This window comes from Hylobates moloch, unplaced genomic scaffold, assembly GCF_009828535.3.
Source record: "Hylobates moloch isolate HMO894 unplaced genomic scaffold, HMol_V3 SCAFFOLD_2, whole genome shotgun sequence".
Lineage (NCBI taxonomy): Eukaryota > Metazoa > Chordata > Mammalia > Primates > Hylobatidae > Hylobates > Hylobates moloch.
In genome coordinates, this window is record NW_026652277.1 from 75747296 (window position 1) to 75772485 (window position 25190).

The following is a 25190-nucleotide window of genomic DNA, read 5'->3' on the forward strand; positions in this document are numbered from 1 at the left end:
AAACCATGATTTTTTTGGAAAAACACAGCCAAATTTCTACCTGTCCTCTAATTGAGGAAAGAAGCCTAGACCAAACTCTGAACACCTGCAAAATCTCTTTGAATTAGTAAGTTATGCTAATTAAAATGGTTTACTCATGGTGAGTGTATTTTATCTCATGAAGTAACCTGCCACATATAAACAGTGTTTAATTTTAAAGTCTTCTTTTATTAGTCATTTTAGAGAGTCAACTTTAACATGAGATTTGTTGTTGAATTTTATTATCATAATAAAAATGCTAATTAATAGAGAAATTTTTCTTTTTGTTTAAAAATTCAATATCACAAAATTGTATAAGATTCTTAACTAATTTCTACTTTCTGGAAATATAAGATCACTCGGAAATGTCAATTTGAAAATAATCATCACATCACACATCTTAATATTTTTCATAATCAATATTTTTTAAAAGAAAAAATTTAAGAACAAATAACTCTTGCTGTGTAAAAACGTGTATCCCTATATCAGCATTTCTGCCAGCTTCATCCGACTTATTTTTTAACCTGCTATTTAAAGTAAAATTACATTTAATATTTTATGTACAACTCTGCCTGATTTAAATAGCTACTGTGCATTTTCATAAATACAAACTTATTTATTTTATGTTGGATGTAGCAACAACTTGGTAGCTAATCTCTTGTAGACGTCAGTGTTCTATAAGTGAAATTCAGATATTATAGCTGAAAATAACCAACAAATATTATTTGCAACTTCTGAGCTTGTAGTTTCAGACACTATGACCTATATTAGAAAAACATCCTGAATTAGATCATGTTGCTACTCAGTGGCAGAATAACAAATAAGGAAAACTATTTTTGATTACCAAAGTTTGGCTTATTCCAAAAGCTGAACATGTTAGAGGTGTATTCAGTCAGACCCTGGTTTCTACCCAATGTTCACACACTTTGCTTGTTGTAAACGTGCAATTCATTGTTTCTTGATGACTCTCAGTCCTTGTGTCAATTAAACCAGAATGTTGGAATAAATGATACTGTTATCTCAATAGCATGGGCAACAGTGTGGAATCAGAATTGTGTGATGGGAAGTTCATAGGTTTACTCTCAAATAAATGTGGATTTCATCCAGCCTTTGAAGAGCAGTCAGACCTTGGACAAGTTTTGGACAGCTTTACGCTGTTTTTTCTTCATCATTAAAATGGAGTCAATAATAGGTATCTAAAAGGTAAAAGTGGAAAATTAGAATACAGAATGGTGTATTCTCATTAAATGCTAACGTTTTCACTACCACTGCATCCTGTCTACCTGGTCATATAATCTTTACTTCTGAAGAAAAGCAGAGGCAAAAATAATAGTCTACCTAGTGACAAAGAACTCAGAACTATTTACATAAAATATATACTAAAATATTAAATAATATCATTTGTAGTAGTTATTTTATACATATGAAAAGGAATTGTGGATTATTCCCATAGGCATGGTGATGTTACATATTGTGACATAAATGCAAACAACTAGAAATATAATTTATTTCCTTGAATACAGTGCATTGTTTGCTATGCTTTTTACAAAAAGAGACCAATATGATACAATACTTACAGAAAAAGAGGGAGGCGTTTGTACTAAATGACACCTCTTCCTGTGACAATGCAACTCTTCCGCTCTATGCCGTAAGCACATGTATGGAGAGGAGAAAGTCTTGGGCTGATGCTGATCAATAAAAGTCTTTTTTTTTTTTTTTCCAGATAGTGTGCATAGTTTTCTGTTTTTTCCAAATAATATATTACACTGTCACAAATCAACTTCTAATTAGATTTTGACACTGTAATGCACCTGTTCTACAATTTTAGTGTTAATCTCCATATGCAAAAATTATTTAAATGCAGGCTCATAAATCTGTTTTAGAAGAAAATGGATGCTGATGGCCTTTAAAATATTTAGCATAAGAAGTTGAAACATTTTTATTAGAAGTAACTGAAATCATTACACAAAGGCTGTAAGTTTAAACTCTCCGGAGAGGGTCAAGCATGACAATCAGATGTAACTGTATTCAAAGGGTTTTTATTTTCTGAAAAAATATAAAATTTCATATCTTACGCTACAAAAAACATGTACACAAACCAAATGCACATAAAGATTCAAATGAGAAAAAATACAGAAATCCTAATCCTTCTTTGAATTAACTGTGAGGCAGGAACTTGAGACAGCCTGGTGTATATCATAGAATAAGATATGCTATATAGCTGCTTCTGACATGACTGAAACTAAGAGATTTTGGTAAAAATACTAACAAATGACTGAGTCTAAGTATTCTCAGGCTCTTATAAATGTAATTACACACTTTTAAATAATTGACTGTAAAACTACAGCAGCCTAAACAGTCATAGATATGTTGACCACTGAAACTTCTACTGTTAATACAGTTCCCAACCTGAATAAACATGACATTTTACCACCTTCAATTTTCTCCATTAACGTTTAGAAGAAACAAACAACATTTGATTCTGATTATTATAAAAAGACTTTTTTTCTTTTAAAAGAATTGGTGTCTTCTTCTAAGCAATGATTACGTGGTCATTCTGAACCAGAACATTCAATCATTTATGTGTGAAAAGATTTCTTCATAAATGAATAAGAAATGAAAAGAAAGTTCCTATTTCTCTTTTGATACATTACTATATAATTAACAGCATAATAGAGAAAATTATTCAATGTAACCAGCTGTGCTACAGAGTTGAAAAAATGATGACTTATTCTACTTTTATTCAAATAAAGCTAGCATTTTGATTCCATTTATTCTTCTTCATCATCATCATCATCATCATCAGGACCATCATCATATTGTACCTACTTTTTGCTTACTTTGAAGTTAAACATCTGGCAGTACGTTAGCAAAGACAGTTTACTATCACACTTATCTTTCTTTTTTTTTTTCTTATTTTTAGGAAGAACAAAATGAGAAAGGGACCTTATTCTACTATGTAATATAATACATCTACTAAATTTCTAACACCTGACTCAAATAGTGTTTGTCATCCAATGCACTTTTATAGCCAAAAATGTCTTCCGAAGGTAAATATCTGTGCTTGTGCTTCTGATAATCCACTTTACATGGCATAAATAATGGTGTTAAAAAATATTTTACTTTCACATAGAGATTAAGTAGCAGACATGCAAACACGTAAGTGCTCAAATGATATTAATTTTCCATTTTAAACTTGAAACATGAAACTGTCTTCACTTTTTTACACTGGTCAAAACTCTTTTACAAACTGAATTAAGGATATTCTGTATTGTTTAGGCAACTCTGAAACCAATAATGCTGGCCACACTAAAGTTTAGATTAAATATTGGAATATAATTTTTACAGTAATCTTACAACCTTAGAATACTGACTTGGTAATTAAAATACAAGAAATAAAAGATCATGCACAGTACAATTTTAAAAAATGGGAAAATCAAAATCTTTACATTTTTACATAGAAATAATACATTATGAAAAGAGCAACTGATTATATTAATAGTATATGTGAGCCAATGACAAGATTAGAAACAAATTATGATCGGTCAAAGTAGTAATTGAGTGACTTCAAGTATCAGTCTGTTGAAAATTACTCCCTGTACCAATTTTTCTAAGTCCAATACTGTGAAAGTCATGCCCCTTAAGATATTGCTACTGGCAATTACAATAACATTATGTATTATTTGCCAAATCTATTGTATATACTAAAATTGTCATGTCTGTGCTTTATTTTTGGTAGTCTGGTGGGTGACAAAATGAATCAACAGAATAAGAAATTACACAATCAAGATTTGTTAAACTTTGCATGGATTATGGCCTCACTACATTTTACTAGAGTTGCCTCCTCTCCTTGTTCCATTTCTCACACTTGCAGATGAGACTGGCATTTTCCAATTGGTGACATATACAATAGGAAACAAATATTTTAGAAAGGCAGTCTTTCCTCTTTTTTAGGGAGAGTACTTGTTTGATAGTCTCTTTATTCATTCTAAAGTCATATTAACCTTCCTTAGAAATTCTCAACCAAATTGAGATGCAAAAGAAAACTATGTGGCTATTTAACTTTCCTTTCAATTTACTTTCCAAAATGATCACCAAGATTGCAAAGAAGGCAAATAAATTTGATCAAAATTAATTTATATTCTTCGTTAAAAAGAGAAAATCTATATTGCAACTTAAAGTTCTAGTCATTTAGATGTACTCCACCCTGACCTCCTAATTATCTTTCAGCGTATAAAGTTGGAAAACAATGTAGAAAATATCTTTGTTATGTCTAAGCAATTGTGGCAAGTTCATCAGCCTTAAAGCATATGGTAATTTTCCTTTTGAATCAATAAGGCTTTCATTTCGATGTTTCTCAATTGTTACTTTATCACTTAGACTTGAATATTTCTATAAAATTCAATAAAGTGCAACACAATCTCCATTTATTTCATACAAAAGTAATTTCTTTCATTAATTTCTGTTTATTGAAATGAAATGCATCTTTAATAATGGTGATGCTTTTTATGATTTTATCAAGAAAATATCAAATTCACATCTCTGGAAATTTCACTAAACTAATAGATTATATGTTTGCAGCACAGTTTGTGTGGACCCATGGTATATAGCCCTTATTATTATGAGAACTGAATGTATCATTTGAAAATTGTTTAGACTTTTGTTGTGGTTGTTTTGATGTTTCCTGGTTCTTTAGAAAAGAGGTACTTTACTGCTTAAGTAAAGGGTGGGCAGAACAGGAAGTAGTTATTTCCCAAAAGTTTATTCTTATATGTGCTAACATTCAAGTAAAGCAAGTGCTTGACAAGTGCTTGGAAAAAAGAATACCATTAATATAACGTGGCTATATTTCTGATAAATTTCATTAATCCAGGCTTCTCTGATCTACTGTACTATTAACACTGATAATCATGAGTAGGCTGTATTTTATTTAAATGCTCTGCTTTTTGAATAATCACATGACATTCCATAATTTTTATAAAGTGTAATAATACAAAAATGTTGGTTTTCTGAGGAGCTCAGTTTTGTACAATTTCTAATACACTGCATAATTTGTATCACAAATATAAGTCTTCATCATGTGTGGTATATAGAGCATACATAGAAGATATGTTATATTCCTTAATAAGTCTAATTACATATTACCTTGGATTGGTTCAATAAAATAAACTCAAAGCCATGTAACTGAATATAAAATGAAATTAACAAATGAATAAACATCCATTACAAATAAAACTTATTATTGAAATAAAATTCTGAAGGGAAAGAAGCATATATATATATATATATTTGTGTGTGTGTACATATATATGTATATATTTGTCATAATTCCATTGCTGCCTTAGAGTCAAAATTTCTAGAACTGAGTCAAAATGGGAATGGTTACAAAGGATTAACACTTAAGGGTGATGCTTCACGCTATGTGCCTGGATTTAACAACATTAACAGAAGCCTGCATAGTTAAATCCTTCTACACCCTGTTGAAAATGTGCCCTTCGGTGTCAACTTTGTTTGACAAGATACTTTTTAGGACTCAGAAAGGTGAAATTTCTTACAGGGCTACAAGATTAATGTAGAAGAACTGCATTGTCACTGATATCACAAAGTGTTTTTAAAAAGCCAAAGGGGATTTAGTCTCATACACATTTCCTTTTAGTGAATAAAGAGATTAGCTTTTGGACACATGAGAGGAAAAGAGACACAAGCTTGTGTTAAACTTCATTTCACTGCTTCCCTATTTCTCCTGTTCATATTACATTCTGGAACACTTGCTTCTATATGTTGCTAAAATTGAAACACTATTAGAAATGCAAGCAGAATGGTAACACACACATGTGCAAGCAAACACACACACAATTCCATCTTAAATCCGTTCCTGGGTATATTGCAAATTATACAGTATATACACATTTATTACCTAATAATCTCTAGAAGAGCAACTAAAAGTAAATTTTATAACACACAAAAATAAATATACATACACCCTGTACTGTACTTTTTCTTGATCAGGCAACATGTTTATACACTAGTTTCTATAACTTAACGCTGTGTAACAGCATTTTAAAATTACAAAAGAAGATACCTATTAAGAAATAATCTAATCATATTGCTCTTCAATACACTTTTGTAGACAATTAAGACTTGAAGTAAACTTCAGTAAACTGTAGCTTTTGTTAGCTCACACATGGCTATAAAACATTTCCTTTCAAGTAGATCCCTGGAAGTTTTGAAAGGGGTTGCCTTAATTCAGTCTAAAAAAGTGCTGTATAATTATATATTTCATGTACAAAATTTTGTAGAAGTAGTGGAAGGATTCTGTTGTTGTAACTTAAGATGACTTTAATCTCATGTCCCTTTTAATGCAAGATATGTTTGCTTCATGAAAAATGAAGACTAAGGACTAAGAACTGGATACTTCCGTAAAACCATGATTACAAATTCTGTGGCTGAGGCAAATGTTTTCTAAGGTTTAGAAATCACTGTGTTCCCTTTTACCCCTGTTTTTGTTAAAATAAATCTCAGGGCTGTTTACAAAGTGCAGAATCATTCACTTGAAGAAGCGACATTAACATGAAGTTACAATGGCACCATTCCGTTTACCAGCTGCACCTTCATTTCTTGAAGGCTGTTCATGATCTTCTTCTGGTGACCGACAAGAGTCACTCCAAGCCGTCTCAAATCCCTGCATGAAGAAAGCACACATTGGATGTATTGATTCAATTTGTAGCACACCTCAATATTTCATGTTGGCAAAGGGGCAAACATAGTGCAGACACTAGTTAGGTTACAGTCCTAATTTAGACATACAGAGTCTAATGTTTAAAGGTTAGGCTCTAAAATTATACCTCCAAAATCTGTTAGTAGTCAAAAAATATTGATAATGAGGAATGATATAATACATATTTTCTCTCATTTGCGAACATCACTATTTTAGTGGTGCGGAGTGATGATAAAACAAATTTCAACCTTATTACCAATAAAGAGTTAACAGGCACAATTTCATTGAAAAGTTTTGAAACTGCAGATTTACAATATTCATAAGCACTTTTTTTTGCTAAAAGAAGCTTAAAATAGACTTTTAATATTTTATAGCTAAGCAGTTGAAAACCAAAGCATAAAATGACTCATTCTATACAGTAATTTTATATAACAGATATCTTTAGGAGCTAATCACCACTACATTGCTTTTATAACAATGTTTTATTTATTTATTTATTTTTACTTTATACTGAAAGTACCAGAATTTTTTTTTAATCAAATGACATCCAAGCTCTACTGGCATTTAGAGCATGCTGAAGATTACATGCTTTCAGAACACTTTTCAATCAAGATACTTCTGTGCATTTTTTTCAACATGCTTATTATTCAAAATAAAATTACAAATATTTAGACTTCTAAACTAACAACATATTATGAAGCTCAAGACAAGTGGCCACAGTTTTTCAACGTTCTTTTACAGGATATTTAGGAATGCTATTCCCCTAAAGTATGTATTTGTCAGATATGTTTGGCAAATGATGAGCATTAATTATAGGAAAAAATAAGCATCAACAATTCAAAATCCTAAACGACAAAGATGTTTGCCATGTTAGATTTCTCAAGGTAATTACCTTATTGAACACATTATGTGAAAAGTGGAATCTTTTTCCATTCAGTGTGTGTTTTAATTCAAGATTTTCTTAGAGTTCCATTGAATTAATGACATTAGACATTAGAATCATTACAGGTAGAAACTGAATAGTTTTAATTGTTCTTTGCATTCAAAGAAACTCTTAATTATCAGAGAATAGAAATTAAAGGATGCTAAGGCTCTGTGTATAATAGTATTGGAAATATTTTTTTCCAAAATAATATTTTAGTTTTCTTTTCCCTTTATGGCTTCTTGATTTGTTATGAGAGTTTTAGGAAACAGCAAGTAGCTACCCCCCCCAAAAAATGCTATTGATATTTGTGATGGAAACATATTTGTTTTTTAGAATGTGAATATTAAACAGTAAGCTTAAAAATTATTACAACTAAAAGGTACCAGATTGGAATACAAAAATAATAATAGCGGTAGAGATGGCATGGAAGACAATCCTCAGGAAAACTTAAAAATTAGTAAAATTACCTTTGAAACAAAATCATTATTATTAATAATGGAATAGACTACAAACTAGCTAATTACAGACCAAACGAGGAATATAGGAGACATGAGTTTAATCTTGTCTCTTTTCAACTAAACCAGAGTTTCTCAGCCTTGAACCTGTTAACGTTATAGGCTGGATAATTCTTTGTTGTAGAGGCGCTGTCTTATGCACTGTAGAATATTCGGCTGCATCCTTGGCCTCTGCCCACTATATACCAGAAGCACTGCACCACCACCAGCCCTTCATTTTTACAAGATAAATTGTCATTGCCAATTTCCCCTTAGCGACAAAATCTTTCCTGGTTGAGAATCATACATATATATATTCACACATATAAATTGGTGACACTTTATAAACGTATTTACACACCAATTTAGACACATATAAATTAGTAACATTTAGTAGACATATGTCCTGTATGCTAGAAATATCAATAACCCTGTGATACAGACTTTTACATTTCCTTTTATGGATGAAGAAATAAAGGCTTAGATAATTAATTACTTAGCTATATAACACAGCCAAACGGGTGACCAAGTTAGGGCTAATATCAGGTACCTGACGACCAAGTCTATACTTTTAATTTATCATTCTAAGAGATGATTTTAAGTAAGGCACTTCAAATTATATGCAGTAATTTATTCATCTATAAAATTCTAAAAGAAAATGTCTAATGAAGGGAACGAAACACATACTTTGCCTGAGGCTATGGTCACCAAATCTGACCATAGTAGTTTCTGTTATGCACTAATATTCTCATGATTCCACATGTAAGTTATTAATTATAAAGAATTATGTAGATGTGTGTATTCATGGGTGTTCACTAGCAAACTGGATCACGGCCAAGAGAAAAAGGATGAAAATTTTTTCTTAAACTGAAAACAGTCTCTGCTGGATAATTTAATTAGGACTAGAAACAAAGTTTTAAAACATGTGTTTTATCATATGTTTTATAAACCCATAAGAAATACTGATGAATCCAGATTGGGAAATATGGTTGTAATAATATATATGCTTAAATTGCATAATTCCTAATTGCTATGCTAATTATTAGGAATTATTGGGAATGAGCCTTTGAAAATAACCACTATTGTTTATTCTGAATGACTTGAAAGAATTTATAAGTTCTCCTTCAAACATGGAATTTGCATGTGTTCCATATTCCAAATCTTGGTTTTGTCTAAAGGATATCAAATCACTAATAACTTATTTTTATTTCTACTGTCTTAACTTGTTATATTAGATAAAAATATAATTTAATCTTCTGGATATGACTTGAGAACAAGAAAGACTCTAGCTCCTTCAATGTTTTGGTAGTTTAAATTTTTCATGATAACTATATCATACTAAAGAATTGTGAGGAATTTTATTTGATTAATAAATGTGGGTATAGTTTGAGTTTATTGAAAAATAAAATCTGTACTTTGTCAGAACATTTCATACTTACAGATTTTAAGTTAAATTTGTTTGAATTTTAACAGTGAACTAGAGATCAAATTTTATTTCAAGAACAATTTATTATCTGATTATCCCTTGAGATGAATGCCAAAGGGCACACCAGTGAAATTATCTTTCTCCTCTTCCTTTTACTTCTCGCTCTTTCCTTTCCATCTCATCCTAAACCCCATCTCCCCAGGGGAGAAATGGAATTATAGAAACAAAACACTGAATTTTACATACTGCCATAAATTATGTCTTCTCTCATGAAATTCTGTTGTTTTTCCTTAAATCTGACCTATCATTTCAAAAACTGTCAAATGAAGTTGAAGTGATTTAGAAGATAGGATAATGATAATAATGCATGCAACGTACATGTACTTTTATACAATGTGATTTTCAGTGAAAACATGGATAAATAAGATTATTTATGCAAGTTAAAATTGTTCTCAGCAACTAAGTAGTTTCTTTTGAAATGCATCTTAATATTTTTTAATAACACTACAGATGAGAATTAACACAGTATTAGAAAATGTTTATAGTAAAGGTTAAATAACTGTTCCAATATTACTAAATACTTTAAGATATTTTCTTCTAAGTGGTTTAGTCTCACATTTCTTATTTCCAATAATTCCCATTTTACTACCTAAACCACATATTAAATGGTCATCTTAGCAGTAATTACATAAATTTGATGAAAATAAAAAATAAGAATGATATTGCTGCCCTATGTACAAGAATTTTTGAAAAATAATTTGGAAATGGTACAAGGTATGCATTTTTTTAATTTCATTTTTCTAAGTAGAAAATTTTATAGCTACACAATGTCTTAAGTGTGTTCCCATTGTAAGTATGACACAAATTTTATCATGATCATGTATAATCTTAAGTAATACCGAAGGTCAATTCTAGTGATAACGAATTATATTTTGATATAGGCTTATGAATCTAAACATGATGAGACTAGCATTGTTACATAAACATAGTTTGCATTTTGTTGACAAAATTGATTACTTTTAGAAAAGCTTCAAATGTTATGAACTGTCATTGTTAGGTTTACATTTCAGTATTTTTTCAAACATTATTCAATAATATTAAACAATGGAAAAACACTGATATTAATGATGCTAAAATGGCAGAATGAAAATAGAATAATGAAAAGTATATAGTTGATGTTGGAACCAACTCTTAATTATTCAGGCTTAAATTAATCTATCTACAGATGATTCATTCTCTTGCTCATTCTTCTCCCTTCTACTTTACACACCTTTTAGCCATATCACTGGTACTTAGCCCCAACCAGCATTGGCTGGATAGGAGAAGGGAGAAGACAGATGAATGAATATTCCCCAAACTTCAATATTTATTGCTTTTGTCAGAGTTTTATCATGCCGTTGTATGTTTGTCATTTTTTTTTGTTAACTTTGCAGAATCCTAACAATCAATGATATAGACATTGTACAAGATAAATATATTACATTTGGCAAGAAGAGATTTAACCATGGTCTGTTAATGGTTCTCAATGGATGAGACTTTGTCAGGGATAGAACACAGAGGCCTGTAGGTACTCCTATGTGTACTTTAAGTGTATAATAAATCATGTATAATGACTTATTGATGTTAATAAATCTATTTGAATTAATCTGTAAAGATTTTGGCTCTGGATTTTGAAAACTTTCATTTTATTAGTTTAAGATTCTATTCCAGTAACTGATGATAACAGGAACCTCTTCAGCTGACACACAACTGGTATAATATTTAAATTTATTGGATTTTGCTCATTTTCTGAATAATCAAAGGTTGACAGTACTGATCTGAAAAGGAGTTTAAAAAGTAGCTGTGATTCTGTCCTTAACTGAAATGTTTGGATTCAATTTTCAACTCACCTCAAGCTCACAATTATCCCTGTTGACAATAACCCACTGCACTTATACAAGATGAGATAGTTTGCACCATTACTGCCACAGTTGTTTTCATATAAATACTGAACACAGAATAGACAGGTTTAGGCATAAAGAGTAGCAGACAAACACATCTAAGATTGAAAGCCACTTTCATGAATATGCTTTGACTCTAAGACGTCTAAGTTCTTCATTACCTTTCAATATTTAGCTATACATGCACGTACTGGCAACAATCCATATACAAGTGAAGTTAAACCTTTGAGATGGAGATTTTTAACCAAAATATGTAGTTCTGAAAATTGCATATTTACTCTTTTTTCTAAACCCACTATGGAAACAAATTTCATGTCACAAATTACAATGTAGTTTTTAAATATGGCAGTTGGACTATTCGCTTTATATGAATTGATTTTCACATTTTCCCTAAGTATTTACAACAGTTATGAATGTATTCTTCCATTCTCAGCTTCTGTTATCTTCTGACAATAACTCTAAGAATTATATTTTATTATTTTATTATACAGCCTTCATAAAATTAATACTTAGGTATGGGGTAAAGACTATGTGTGAAAAATCAGTATCAAGGTATTTTTGAGAGCTGGCCTATTTCTTTTGTTGATAATCCCGTCTCCTTTGCCATTAGTCCTTAGCAATGACTGACTTTTTTTTTTTTTTTGGAAGAAGAGTAGGCACAATGAAGAGATGAACTTTTTAAAAAAAATTTTTGACCAAGCAAGTAACTGATAAACTTGAGTTACTTAACATAATGTTTTGATAAATGTTCTTACAGTTGAAAAAAATATAGTTGAAAGCACAGAAAACAGGGTGGCATGCAGTTAAATTTAAAGGGCCTGGACTTGCCCCCAAAACCAGCTTTCTTGGAGTTATGATCTGCTGGCCCAATTCCTGGTAAGAAATGTATTAATGATTATGACCCCCAGGAATTTGGAGCAGTTACCATAGAGAGACCAATACTTTCTGAATGGGAAAATGCTGGTAAGTCTCCCAATGTAACTTTACTCTTCTGATCAGAGTAAATGAATTAAAAGACAAATGTTTGAATAAAGGCAATACGGCAAGAGGCAATAAGCTGGAGAAGAATCATTATGAGAAGAGTTAAGAGGTTATTAGGGCTTGAAAGAAAACAAAAACTAAAGAGCATTTGGGGATAGAGGAGCAGATAGGAAAGAAATAGAAAAAAAAGGAATAAGAAAAATGTGAAACTATAATGCTAAAATATTCAACATATTTATAGTATTTTGGGACCCCAAAGATATAAGTAAAACACAAGTAGCTAATGCAAAAACTATAATTTGTAATTATAACTATTTTTTGAAGGAAGAAGCAAAAATGTAGTAGATGTATCTATATACAGAAAATGTGCTATTTTAATAACAAAAGAGACATTGTTTAATGCAAATAATTTTATTATATATTTACAAGTAATCTGACATTGGGTAGAAGAAATACCTACAATATCATTTTAATATAAAATGACAAATGACTTTAATAAATTAAAATGACCATTTTTACTGAAAAATTAAATAGCAATCATGTAAAAATAGTTTTAAATTATCAGTAAATTTTTCAGTATACCAGTTTAAATATAGCACAAATGGGTTCCTTGAGTGTCCAAAGAAATAATGGACAAAGCATATGTGTCATCAAGTAGATATGATTTGGTGGACCGTGAGAATGAAATTCAGTAAATTAAGAAAGCAAGCTGAGTGGTTGGTTTCAGGTCCTTTTAGTTATCGGTATGAAGGAAGAGAATGCTGAGAATACGACATTAATTGGTGATAAATGGTGGTACCCTGTTACCTTCTGTGGGGAGGAGCAGTGAATTCAATGAATCAAAGAATGCCAGAATAATAGAGATGAGTGAGCAAGAACTGCCCAATGTTCATATCATGTGTAGAAATGAAATAACAACTATGGTTTAGTGCTTCAGAATATTCTACCATTTTCTAAACCTTACAATATTTTAACCTTTGAATTGGCAGGTAATTTGAAGTAAGTTATCATTATATTCACAGGTTAAAACATTAATGTTAATGTAATCTAGATGGAACCACCATAAAAACAGTTAATTTTCACGGATAACAATTAGGCTAAAACAACCACATGTACAGAGTATATAATAAAATACAAACAACTTACAACCTTAAAGAACTTAATATTTAACTCTAGTGATTTTTGTTTAATAAGATTTGATAAATTTTATCTTAAACGTGCAAACAGAAAAGGGCACAATTGGTCCCACTGAGGTTGTACCAAATAACAAATCAGAGGCGGGATCTGATACATCCTTAGATTGAAAGAATGTAAGGTGCACCACTTAGAAATTAAATGAGATCCTGCCAGGGAAGCTTTGTTTAAGCTGCTGTTACCTTGATAGTCATCGTAGAGAGCCATGTACAAATATGTTTGGTCCTTATGTAGGACTAGCCACACCAATTGTGCTTACAGTTTATTTTGTTTTGTATTTACATTCATATAACATAGATACCAGTATAAAAAAACTTGTCAAGAAAACATCTTTTCCACAACACAAAATACCAGTATTTTGCCAAGGAGCTATTATTCCAATTATTCAAGTATGCCAATGTTATTTGTTTGAAGCAAAGAAGCAAAGATACTGGCCACATGTAGCATTAACCATGCAGTTGTTAACAATACAGGCTAAAGATGATGAGGCTTCTTTGAGAGCTGCCACACATCCGCAAAGTTTAACTGATTTCCTTTACCTCATCCAGATTGGTTTTTGAACAATTTTTCTTGCCCCAGCAATTATGTAAAAATTATCAGAAAAATTACTCACTCCAAGGTCACCTGAGCCACAGCGTCCATTGAACTGTATCCATTTTCCATGAAAATCTCTGTATACCGGCCCATCTTGATTGCCTCTAGCCATTCACCTACTGATCTGTAGGCCCCAGATCCTAGTGGGCTATGTTCTGCCAATAAATTAGATACTCTAAAACACATAAAACATAAATATTAAAAGTAACAATTTTATTCTTTTATAATAAAGTTTATTATAATGTTAACTCATATCCAATGGATCTTTGAGTCTGTAAGTATATTTATAGAGGAAAATTATGCAAATGCTAATATGGAAGAAAATAATTTAAAATACAGGAGAACACAAAATCAGTCTACTGAGATTATTTTATCCATAATTAATGAGGACTTAACATGAGGACTTGCTAATAAGTAAACTTTATGTAAAACAAAACAATAGCTAAGAATTTTATTGAGTACTAATAGATGAACACAGAGAACTTTCAGGACAATAAAACCACTCTGTATAATAGTATAATGGTGGACACGTTTGTCTAAATCTGTAAAACATACAACACCAACGGTGACCTCTAATGTAAACTATGGGCCGTGGCTGATCATTATGTGGAAATACAGGTTCGTCAATGGTAATAAATATGTCATTCTGGTGGTTGATGCTGGTAATGGGGTGGGGGAAGGCTACATATGTGTAGGGTAAGGAGTACGTGGGAGATCTCTGCACCTTCCTCTCAATTTTGCTGTAAACAGAGTATTTCTGTAAAAATCAGTCTACTAAAATTGGTCATGTAGTGATTTAGATATACTACTCTTTGTTTATGAAGGTAAGAAAAATGCTACCCGCTGTAGATACGTGGGATAATTTGTGCAAGGCCGATCGATTTTTCCTACAGGAACTTACTGACTTCCTAGAGGAACTTATGCTCATTTAAGTAAATTTATCTCGAAGTTAAGAAACTATTTATTCTTTATTTTACAATTTTACATAGAGTGTTTCTTAATTCACCTAGGAGTGGTAGATTATGAAAAACAAAATGTAACCCCAAATACAAAACAAAACTTAATAGAATCAACTAAATCAACAGACACTTTTAATGACACCACATTCATACTCTTTGGCCAATAATAATAATGATATAAGGATGATGATGACTTTTAGAAATGTATCTTAAGGGAATAATCAGAAAAAAATGGCAAAAGGGAACTAAATATTAAAAATAATTTACGTGCCCATCATGTAAATTTACCTAATTTACATGTGAAATTTACTTAAGTAAATTGCAACTATAAGAAAAAGGACACAAATACCTTTCTCTCTTCTCAGATTCTCTCTACTTTCTCACACTCCATTTACCTTTGAGTATAGTTTCTTCAAAACCAATTTTATAAAAATTACTCTAGTTGAGATGGGCAATGATCTCTCTTTTGCCAAAAATCTGTGAGCACTTTCCAAGCTAGAAAATGACTGACCTCTTAGAAACGTTCAACCAACACCACTACCACCTCCCACCTCACTCTTGAAATCCTACTCTGTCTCAACATTGTTTAAATCACAATTGTGTGTGTGCGTGTGTGTGCTGGATTCTCCTCGATTCTCCTGCTAGTCTTTTTTTTTCTTTTCTTTTTTTTCTTCCTGACTTTAAAACTCTAAGGGAGCCAGGACTTGGCCCTATATTTTTCTATTTAGGCTGTAACTCCTCTATAGACAATTTTACTCACTTTCATGTCTTTAAAAAGTATCTACTTTTTAAAAATTTTTGTTTCCAGACTAAGATTCTTCTATATCCGTATGCCTATTTTGTACCTCCATATTTCTCAGAGAAATATGGCCCCAGGTCCAAGATCACACTCCTCATGTCCACATCTGTGTGCTCTTGAAGTTCTCCCCATTATACAGTATGATGCAACAGTCCACCTCTTCCCTGTTCTCATTTTTCTCAAAACCTATCACTGTGCATACCATCTATTTAACTTCCAATATATTGTACAGCCGACCACTTCTCTCCCATTCAATATTAGTACCACCTTATTTCAAGATATCATCATGTCTCACCTGCACAATCTAACCTTCTAGTATTCATCTTGAATTCAACTCTCACTCCCCACTCCAAAACCAAACACACAATTGGCTTTGAAGTTTTTATTCTGTTCAGCATCTCTCTCCCAACAGTGCATTGGCTTCATAAAGGCAAATACTTAGGTCTATTTGCTTAATGCTGACCTAGCCCACAGCATGACCCAGAGTATAAAGGTGAATAGATGTTGGATGAATAAATGAATATGTTATAGTGATTTTTAGCCATTAGGCATGAATTGTGAGAAAGAGAATTGCAGAAAGAAACAGTTGGAGAGTAAGATCTTGTAGTTGAAGTTATGAAAGAATTGCAATTTTGATAATAGCAAGGTCTAGAATATAAGCATGGAAAGTAGAAGGTAGATTTGAGAATAAAATCATTGGAGAAAAATTCAAGATATTTAGAGATACCAGAATATCATCTATATGGTTATTGAAATCATCAACTCTTGTGACATAGGTAGGGATGGAGAAAGAGTGAGACAATGGACCAGGAACTAACAATTTCTAGAGTCAGGATATGCAGATGACTGAATAAAGGAAAGGTAGTTAGTGGTACAGTTGGTCTTAAAGTAAAATTTGTTTAAACAAAACCTAGAAAGCTGAATCCTATATATTGCATACAATGAAATTAGAAAATTATTTAGAAATGTTTAAATGCTCTCAAGCTATAATAATGATGCCTATATAAATTAATATAATTAAGAACATTAAGTATTTTTTTACTCCTTTTGTATGTCCATTTGTGACAATGTAATATAATTCAAACAAGTAGATGAGAGAAAGTCTTAATATTTTATGTGACAATAAGCAATTTAAAAGCAGATATTTAGGGAACAACATAAGGAATAATTGCTAAGAAGATACATTCTCCATTTGCTACCACAGGAAGTTAATGATGCTTGAACAGAGTTTGAAGATTCATTCCTCATTTGTATTTAAAATGACTTCATCTAGTAAACAAATGTTATGTCAGAATCATAGAACTTTCATAACTTTATTAACAAATTGTTTCTCATTTAGTCCATGCGAATAGGCAGCCAATTTAGTTATCAACATAACACTTTCTTGTAAAAATAGACAACTGCCTCAAACATAGTGAAAATAACAGTCTGGTAAATTTTCTAGTGCAGAATCAAACTGATTTATTTTTTGAGAAGATAATTCTGTTTTTCAGAAAAACAGAAAGGCATGCTTTATAAATATGAAACATTATTTAAATGCATTCATGTGCTATTCAGAAAAGTAAAAAATATGCTCATTTACTCCCACAAATTTTCTCCACAAGAATACTCATTTATTAGTTTTAAATCTCATTCAAACTACACACTAAATAATTAACCAAAAATCTGTGTGCAACTGCATAAGAGCAAAAGGGTCCCTAAACTTGTCAAGGTTTCTAAAATATGAATACTAAAATGTATTCTAAATAAATCAAAGAGTAATTATTGCTAGATATCTCTGGTTTAAAATGTATCAGTGGTTAATTGGCTTTTTCTTATGTTATAATCTTATATTCCTCCTCCTCACCTATCCTCCAAAATTTATGAAAATACACACATTTAAGTTTTTTTTATGCTACCTGAATGTGGCTATAGTTCATTTTTCTGAAACCTGGCAAGTCATACTATTAGATTAGGTATAGGTGATTTTAAGTATCATTTAGTCACATATTTCGTTCACTGTAAGAGAGTAACATGCAAAAACTATATCCAAATAAATTAGTGTCATATAGATTCACAGATTAATGTCTATACAAGAATGATTTAATTGATAAAATATTTGTGACATCAATCTGAATTAGCTACATTCTGGAAAATCACTCGGATCTGGCCTTGTACCTGCATGATGCATTAACCAGCGTCTTCAGACTACTTGGGTTACGTATCAGCTTGTCCAACATGTTGACTATTTCATCAAACTTGGGCCTGCTATTTCGGTCTTTCTGCCAGCAATCCAGCATTAACTGATAGAGAGCAGCAGGGCAATCCATGGGGCTTGGCAGACGATAGCCTTCCTCTACTGCTTTAATCACCTGTATAAAGCAAAACAGAACCAGCACCCCAACACCACAAATTTAGTATAGAATAGCTTTAAAAATGTCCCACTGTCCAACTTTTATCCTTTCTTATCCTTACTCTTGCAATAACAACTAGCGTTACTGTCTTTAAAATCCATGGCTATTTCCATTTGCTGCAAAATACAACATAAAATAAATATACTATCATCATATAAAAAGATAGGCTTTTTTCACATATTATAAATAAAATAAATGGTAATCTTTTTTTCTTAAAATCTTGGTGAAGGGTGATTTGTAAAATTAATTGACATAAAATATACAGTTCATGTTTTATTTATCCTTGCACTCCAGAATCAAATAGAGATTAAATTTTCTAGTGATTTTTCTGAAAAGTTAATGTCTTTTTAATGAAAAAATATGTGCACAGCCACATTTTTAAAGTAATAGAACTGTAATTTTACTTCAAAAGAGACTTTTGGATGGTAAATGATGGATAAGTCAAAGGCTAAATTAGCATAACTGTCTCATGTATCATTTAATAATGTCAAGGTCTGACTGTTTATTATCATCTGCTGATTTCTGTCAGGAATCTGGAATGACTGTCTAGTAGCACAAGAATTATAAATAGCCTTGATTTTAAATGTAACCACACATATGAGTATCAGCCTAATTGTGAGGTCATTTTATCAAAAACATTTGTAATGTTGCTGCCCCCATCAAAATACCTAACTTAGGAAGAAATTTCTTTATGCTACCAAACACAGCAATACAGGTTTATTTTATTATTAAAATTCAAATATTTGAGTGATACTGAAACAAATTTTAATGAACATATTTCTCAATATCTTATTTTGCATATTTCTTTAACAATTAGTCTTAATTACATTTTTTCACAAAGAATTCAGAATTGATTTGATAAATGGAAAAAAGATTAGGAAATTTACAAAGATAATTTTAATTTTTTTTCTTTTTCTGCTGGCACATAATAATTGTACATATTTATGGAATACAGAATGATCTTTCAACACAGGTATAAAATATATAATGATCAAATCAGGGCAATGAGCATGCCCATTACCTCAAACATTTATTACCTGTGTTGTGAATATTCAAAATCTTCTCTACTAGCTTGTTGAAAATATACAAGAAGTTATTGGTAAGCACATTAACCCCACAGCGCTGCAGAACACAAGAATCTATTCCTTCTACCTCGCTGTAATTTCGTATCCCTTAACCAGCCTCTCCCCCTCCTCCCTTCCCCTTCCCCTTCCTGGCCTCTGATAGCCACATTCTACTCTTCTACTTCCATAAACTTATTTATTTCCATCCAAAGGCAATTTTTAAGCATTGGAAAGAAAGCATTCTCCTTATGATAAATAAAATGGCACCTGACCCACTGCAGTGGCAGATGGAAAGAAGATTAGACGGTACTTTTAAAAGACACAGGAGTAGAGAGGATAGGAAAGTAGTTAAAACCAAGCAAATTCAAGCCTATCACATTGGATGGTAATTTCTGTTAACTTTAGGCAAGCACATTTCTGAGGGTAGAAAATGTTGTCAGACATAATTTGGGACTTCTTTTAATTGAAGTGAGTAGAGAACACCCAGATGGCAATTTGCAGGAATCTGGCTAGAGCACAGGAGATGCTGGACTGACAATATAAAGGTAAGGGTCATCAGCACTTGGCCACAGCTGATGTAGTTTACATCCCCCCTGGAAAAGCATATAATAAAGATTCCTAGAAATACCAAAAGTTAAGTGCAAGCAGAGAAAGAAAAAGTACTCAAGGACTCCAAAATTAAATGATCAGATAAATTGAATAACTTTGAGCAAAAGACCTAAGAGCAGCCTACTACGTTGGTTAATTTACCTCAAAAACAATACAGCAATTAAAAGGCAAACTCCAGGAGATAATGTTTTCAGTAATTATCACATACAATTAACATAGCTTATTAAAATTTATACATATTGAGAAATAAAATAATAAAACAACAGATACATGAGAAACATACTAGCCAATAATTTAAGAAAGAAATAAAAATGCTAAACAAGTCTTGAAAAAATATTTATTCTCACTGATGATCAAATAAAGAAATATTTTTAAAAATTATCATTTGTACGCATAGATTGATAGAAGTTTACTTATTTGTTTGCTGATTATAAGATGCTAAAATAAAGCATCCTAATATAAATGGCTTAAGTCATGTAATGTATTTGCTATGCAGTGAGAATAGTAATTCTTATTTATTCAAAACATGGTTTATTTCATAATTTGCCCTTTCTCTAAAGCTGCTACCAATTAATTCGATTTTTTTCTTTAGCACCTTTTTTTTTCAATAATCCTTCCTCCATTAAGCACAACAATACAGATGTTTAGTTTAAACACCTTAAGAAGTTATTTGACCTGTGAAGATATTTCTAGAATTTGTTTCTTAATCGGTCTTATTTTCGGGTAAATTTATACTTAGAAATATAATGCTCTGTCTCTATATCAACTTAGAACTGGGTCCAGGTAATTAGGTCATGAAATTTAATTCTAAATTAATTGTTAGAATTTATTTTAAAAATAGATTTGGAACTATAACTTCACATTTTAGATTAGAAGTTTCCTTTTTTTTCCATTTCTAATGATTGTTTATAATAGTTTTGGGGGAAATAGATAGCATTACTACTCTGGTAGGTTTTAAAATGATGGAAATCTACCAAAAATCACAAAAGTGCAATTTAGGTGTTCATTTTCCCATGCAACTTATATAACCAAATGAGTTATAATCTCGATGGACTTTCTCATTACTATTAGATTTGTTGATACAGGTGGCTGAGATGAACAAAGTAAAGACAAGACAATTAGAATGAGAATTTTTACAGGTAAGCTGGCACCAGTTCAGATGTGCTATATCTGAAATAGTATAATATGCTATGCATTTTCTTGACATTAACATGTAAACTAATAGTCTGAACACAATACTGCCTCTTTTTCCAATTCCTAAAAGCATAACTTAGCCCCCTATATGGTATTATTCATTTCATGGCAGGGCAGCTCTCTGCGCTCCTTCTATCACATAAGTGTCACTGGGTTAGCATTTTTAGGTGTATATACCTATTGTGGGTATGGTTGCTTTTCCTGCCCACAGATCCTCAGCCAGCAGTAGGAGTTTTGAAAGGCTTTATTCACAAACACAGAATTCCACACAGTATATCACCCATCCAGAGTATGCCTTTTGCAAAAAAGAATCTATGAGGACTTAACTATCACAAATAGTTCTAATAAAGACCCAAAACACCTCTATTATTAAACACTGAAATAAATGTGAGCTATACATACATTTAAGAAAAAGTGACAAAAAAAGTAAGATAATTGCTTATTTGCTTATTCCAGTTTAGGGCTGCAGGTGGCTGGAGCCTATTACAGCAGCTCAAGGCACAAGATGGGAACCAACCTTGGCCAGGACACCATCCCTTTGCAGGACACACTCACATTCACGCCACACTCACTTGGACTGGGACCGTGTAGATACATCAATTAGTCTAAAGGGCATATCTTTGTATATGGAAGGAAACCCACACATACATGGTGAGAACCTGCATGCTCCACACAGACAGTGGCCCTGGCTGTGAGTTGATATATTTGTTTTTCTTACCAACGTTATAACAAAGTGCTGTTGAACAAAATTATGTTATTCCAAGAACTTTTGTACTTCATGAAGTGCTGATAAATTTGTAACAACTCACTCTCCCTGGGGGAGGACAAATTTGTAATATTTGCATTGTGACATGGTGTAAATACTCTCTCTATGCCAATTGTAAGCTACTAACATGGTCTCATTCAAGTAGAAATGTTCTAAAAATACGCTAGCTGGTACAAGCTTGTTAGAGCACACCAGCACACATAGCTCATTATCCAGAAGCAACAAGACACAGCTGAAGCACCAACATGGAGACAAGATTCTGAAAATATGGATGTTATTCTTCATGTTGCGGGATATAGATAGTCAGAGACTTCTGTGTTGTGCTCCATTCCCAGTGACCCTTGCCAGAAAACACAGCAAAGCTCCACTGAACTAACAGCTATGAATTACTCGCGCAAAGAGATCAGCAGAAAAGGAGTCACCACCATGGCAAGGGTAACTGATACTGAGCAGCAGGAAGCGGTTGGACTTCTTTCTCACAGTTGGGGCAGACAGGAATATGTGTGAAACCCCCAGGAATGAGGAATTAGATCAGACTACCAGTTAAGCCACCACGACCTGCCAAGATCATAGTGAGGGGGATTCAGAGTGGACAGTGGAGGAGGGGGAGGATAAGGAGCGGGTGAGTTCCTAAGATCAACTATAGCTACAGGCTGCAGTTCATTTAGTAACCTGCCTCTTCTGAATTCTTTCTTAGGAGGAAGTGCCCACAGGACCATGAAACAGATGCTTTCTGAACCTATGCGAAGTATGTGTGCCATGGCAAGAGAATAGAGTATGGCAATCATAAACATTTGTTTCTAGGCTCTTCACCTGCAGAGATAGTAACTGGCCAACAACGCTAGCTGCTGTGCTCTAAAGCCCTTCATCACATGTGCACCTGCATAAAGCTTACTTTATGCACGTTGCTTCCAGGCAATTATGGAGTATGGCAAGGATAATAAGACTCCTTTAGAATGGCATTTCTCCTCCATAGCTTGCACCCAATCATCCTTCCTTCATTCCATCTCTACTGTACCTAGGGACATACCTGTGTCACAGTCTGACATCTATCCTGGCTTCCCTTCATTCCTCCTCAATTTTTCTTAGAAAAATTTTCCTTAATATCTAATTATTTCCTGTTGACTTAGGCTTCTTGGAGGGCCTAGATTTGCTTATGGATTATGTCAGTCATAGCCATGCAGACTGTTTGTAATTATCTAAATTCATCCATATTACAAATCTACAAGATAAAAATTATTATACACATTTCACATATGAAACACCTCAGGTTCCAAATAATTAGAAGGTTTAAGAAATTGCCCATCTTTAACAGCTAAGAAGTGGGGGTGGCAGGATTCACAAATTAAGTATTTTTGTCATGAAAACCTGTGGTCTTTCCATCTTGGTGCTGAGTCACACCATTGAAATTAGAAATTATCATCACTACACTTCAACACACACCAAATAAAATAATTTGAGAGATATGAATGCCACCGTATAGAATCATATTTATTTGCATCATAAATAAATATACATATGAATGCCACCCTATAGAATCATATTTGCACCACAAATAAATATATATTTACATATTATATATAGTTACATTTATATAAATTATTGGGTGTGTATATATATATTATATATATACACGCTATATAGCTCTCTCTCCAGAATTAAAATGAGCGATTTTGAAGATAGTGCATTCTTCATCACAGGAGATGTGAAAATGTAGGCTTGAAAACTGAGTGGCAGGAAGATTAGGAAGATTATAGAAATTCAAGCATCAGCTGTGTGTTTCCATGAATTAAGTTCTGTCTAGGGCTTGAGTACCTATGTTGCTAGGCATTTAATTGAAATCTCACATATAGGAACTGTTACTATGAGATATGAAGCTCCCTACAAATGACTAGAGTTTATGAATATATTTCTGGAAGTAAACCCAGATGACATAGAAATAGTTTCAGATATATCAGTTTTATTCTAAGATTCTAAGATATATCAGTTTTTATTCTAAGATAGTTATTAAAGATATATTGAGTATGTTTTTTTCTTAGTGCATCAATGTTAGATCAGTAGACTTCCAGAGATTAAAGAGATCTTAGAAATCTTCTGTTGAAGCCTATTCCCTTTATAATCATTGAAACTGACCAAGAGTTGTAGAATCCAAGATGACTGGTTTAAGTCCAAGATTTTTGTTTTGTTGTTGTTGTTAAACAGCCAGGTACAGAAATTTTGAGCTGAAGAACTGATAATTTTTTATGTGTCATTTTTTCAAAAGCATAAGAATTTTCATGAGGCTACTAGTTCCTAAAATAATTACTTACATCCGAGGGTGGCATTATCCTTAAAAGATGAACATTCTTTGGCCAAAGACACTAATTTTAGATTATATAGCAATGAGGCTAAGGAGTCAAATAATTTGCTTACTGTCAAATCTTAGTAATTTGCAGTATTTGGATGAGAACTAAATTCCTCATACCCCTTCTTTAGTTAATTACAACATACTGACTCTTTGTTTTAGCAAGAAATATGTCAATAATATAAGCAATATACATAATTCAATATACATAATACAATATTCCTAATATGTTATTCCTTATGTGTTTATGTATATTGCTTATATACATATAATTTATACTGCTGATATATGTATATATGTATATCTGGCACATCAGAAATGAAACAAAGAATAGAAGGAGGAAGAGAGGAACACCCAGTACAAAGCTAGTTGATCTTTTCTGGAGTCAAATAGTCTTTCTGCTTTACAAGTAAGATCTGGGCCAACAGAAGTAGTAATAAAACGACTGGATTAAAACTGGCCAGAAAAAGAAAGCACAGACCCTGACTTCCTAAAACCAAGAAAGGCAAAAATACTTCTAATATAAAAAGATTAAAAAACAGATCACTTAAATTAGTTTTTAAAATATTGTGCAATCTATGTACTTAGTAGAATCTATACAGTCATATACTCTGCAATAAATATAAGAGAAAGACCTTGTCACTAAAAATAAAAAGGCAACAAAATGAAATCTTTAGTTTTTATTTTAGCTTCTGAAAAATCTTGACATTTAAAGTGTTTACTATCAATAAACAGGCTTCTACGGACTACATGATATTATCTTAGCTTCTGA

At 32.0% G+C, this 25190-nt stretch overlaps 1 protein-coding gene across 3 annotated transcripts in view; it reads right to left on the reverse strand.

Moving 5' to 3' along the window:
- Positions 1–2041: 2041 nt before the first annotated feature.
- The window catches only part of EPHA5 (EPH receptor A5), a 359799-nt gene continuing 336650 nt past the window's right edge, over positions 2042–25190 (reverse strand). For 2 of the 3 annotated variants that reach the window (XM_058434651.1, XM_058434648.1), the window contains 3 exons: positions 18206–18399; positions 14310–14465; positions 2042–6700 (listed from right to left, as the gene is read on the reverse strand). In XM_058434651.1, coding sequence (XP_058290634.1) covers positions 6595–6700; positions 14310–14465; positions 18206–18399 — 456 coding nt within the window. In that variant the 3' untranslated portion in view covers positions 2042–6594. The remainder of the gene's footprint in view (positions 6701–14309; positions 14466–18205; positions 18400–25190) is intronic. The other variant, XM_032151809.2, reaches the window with a different exon arrangement.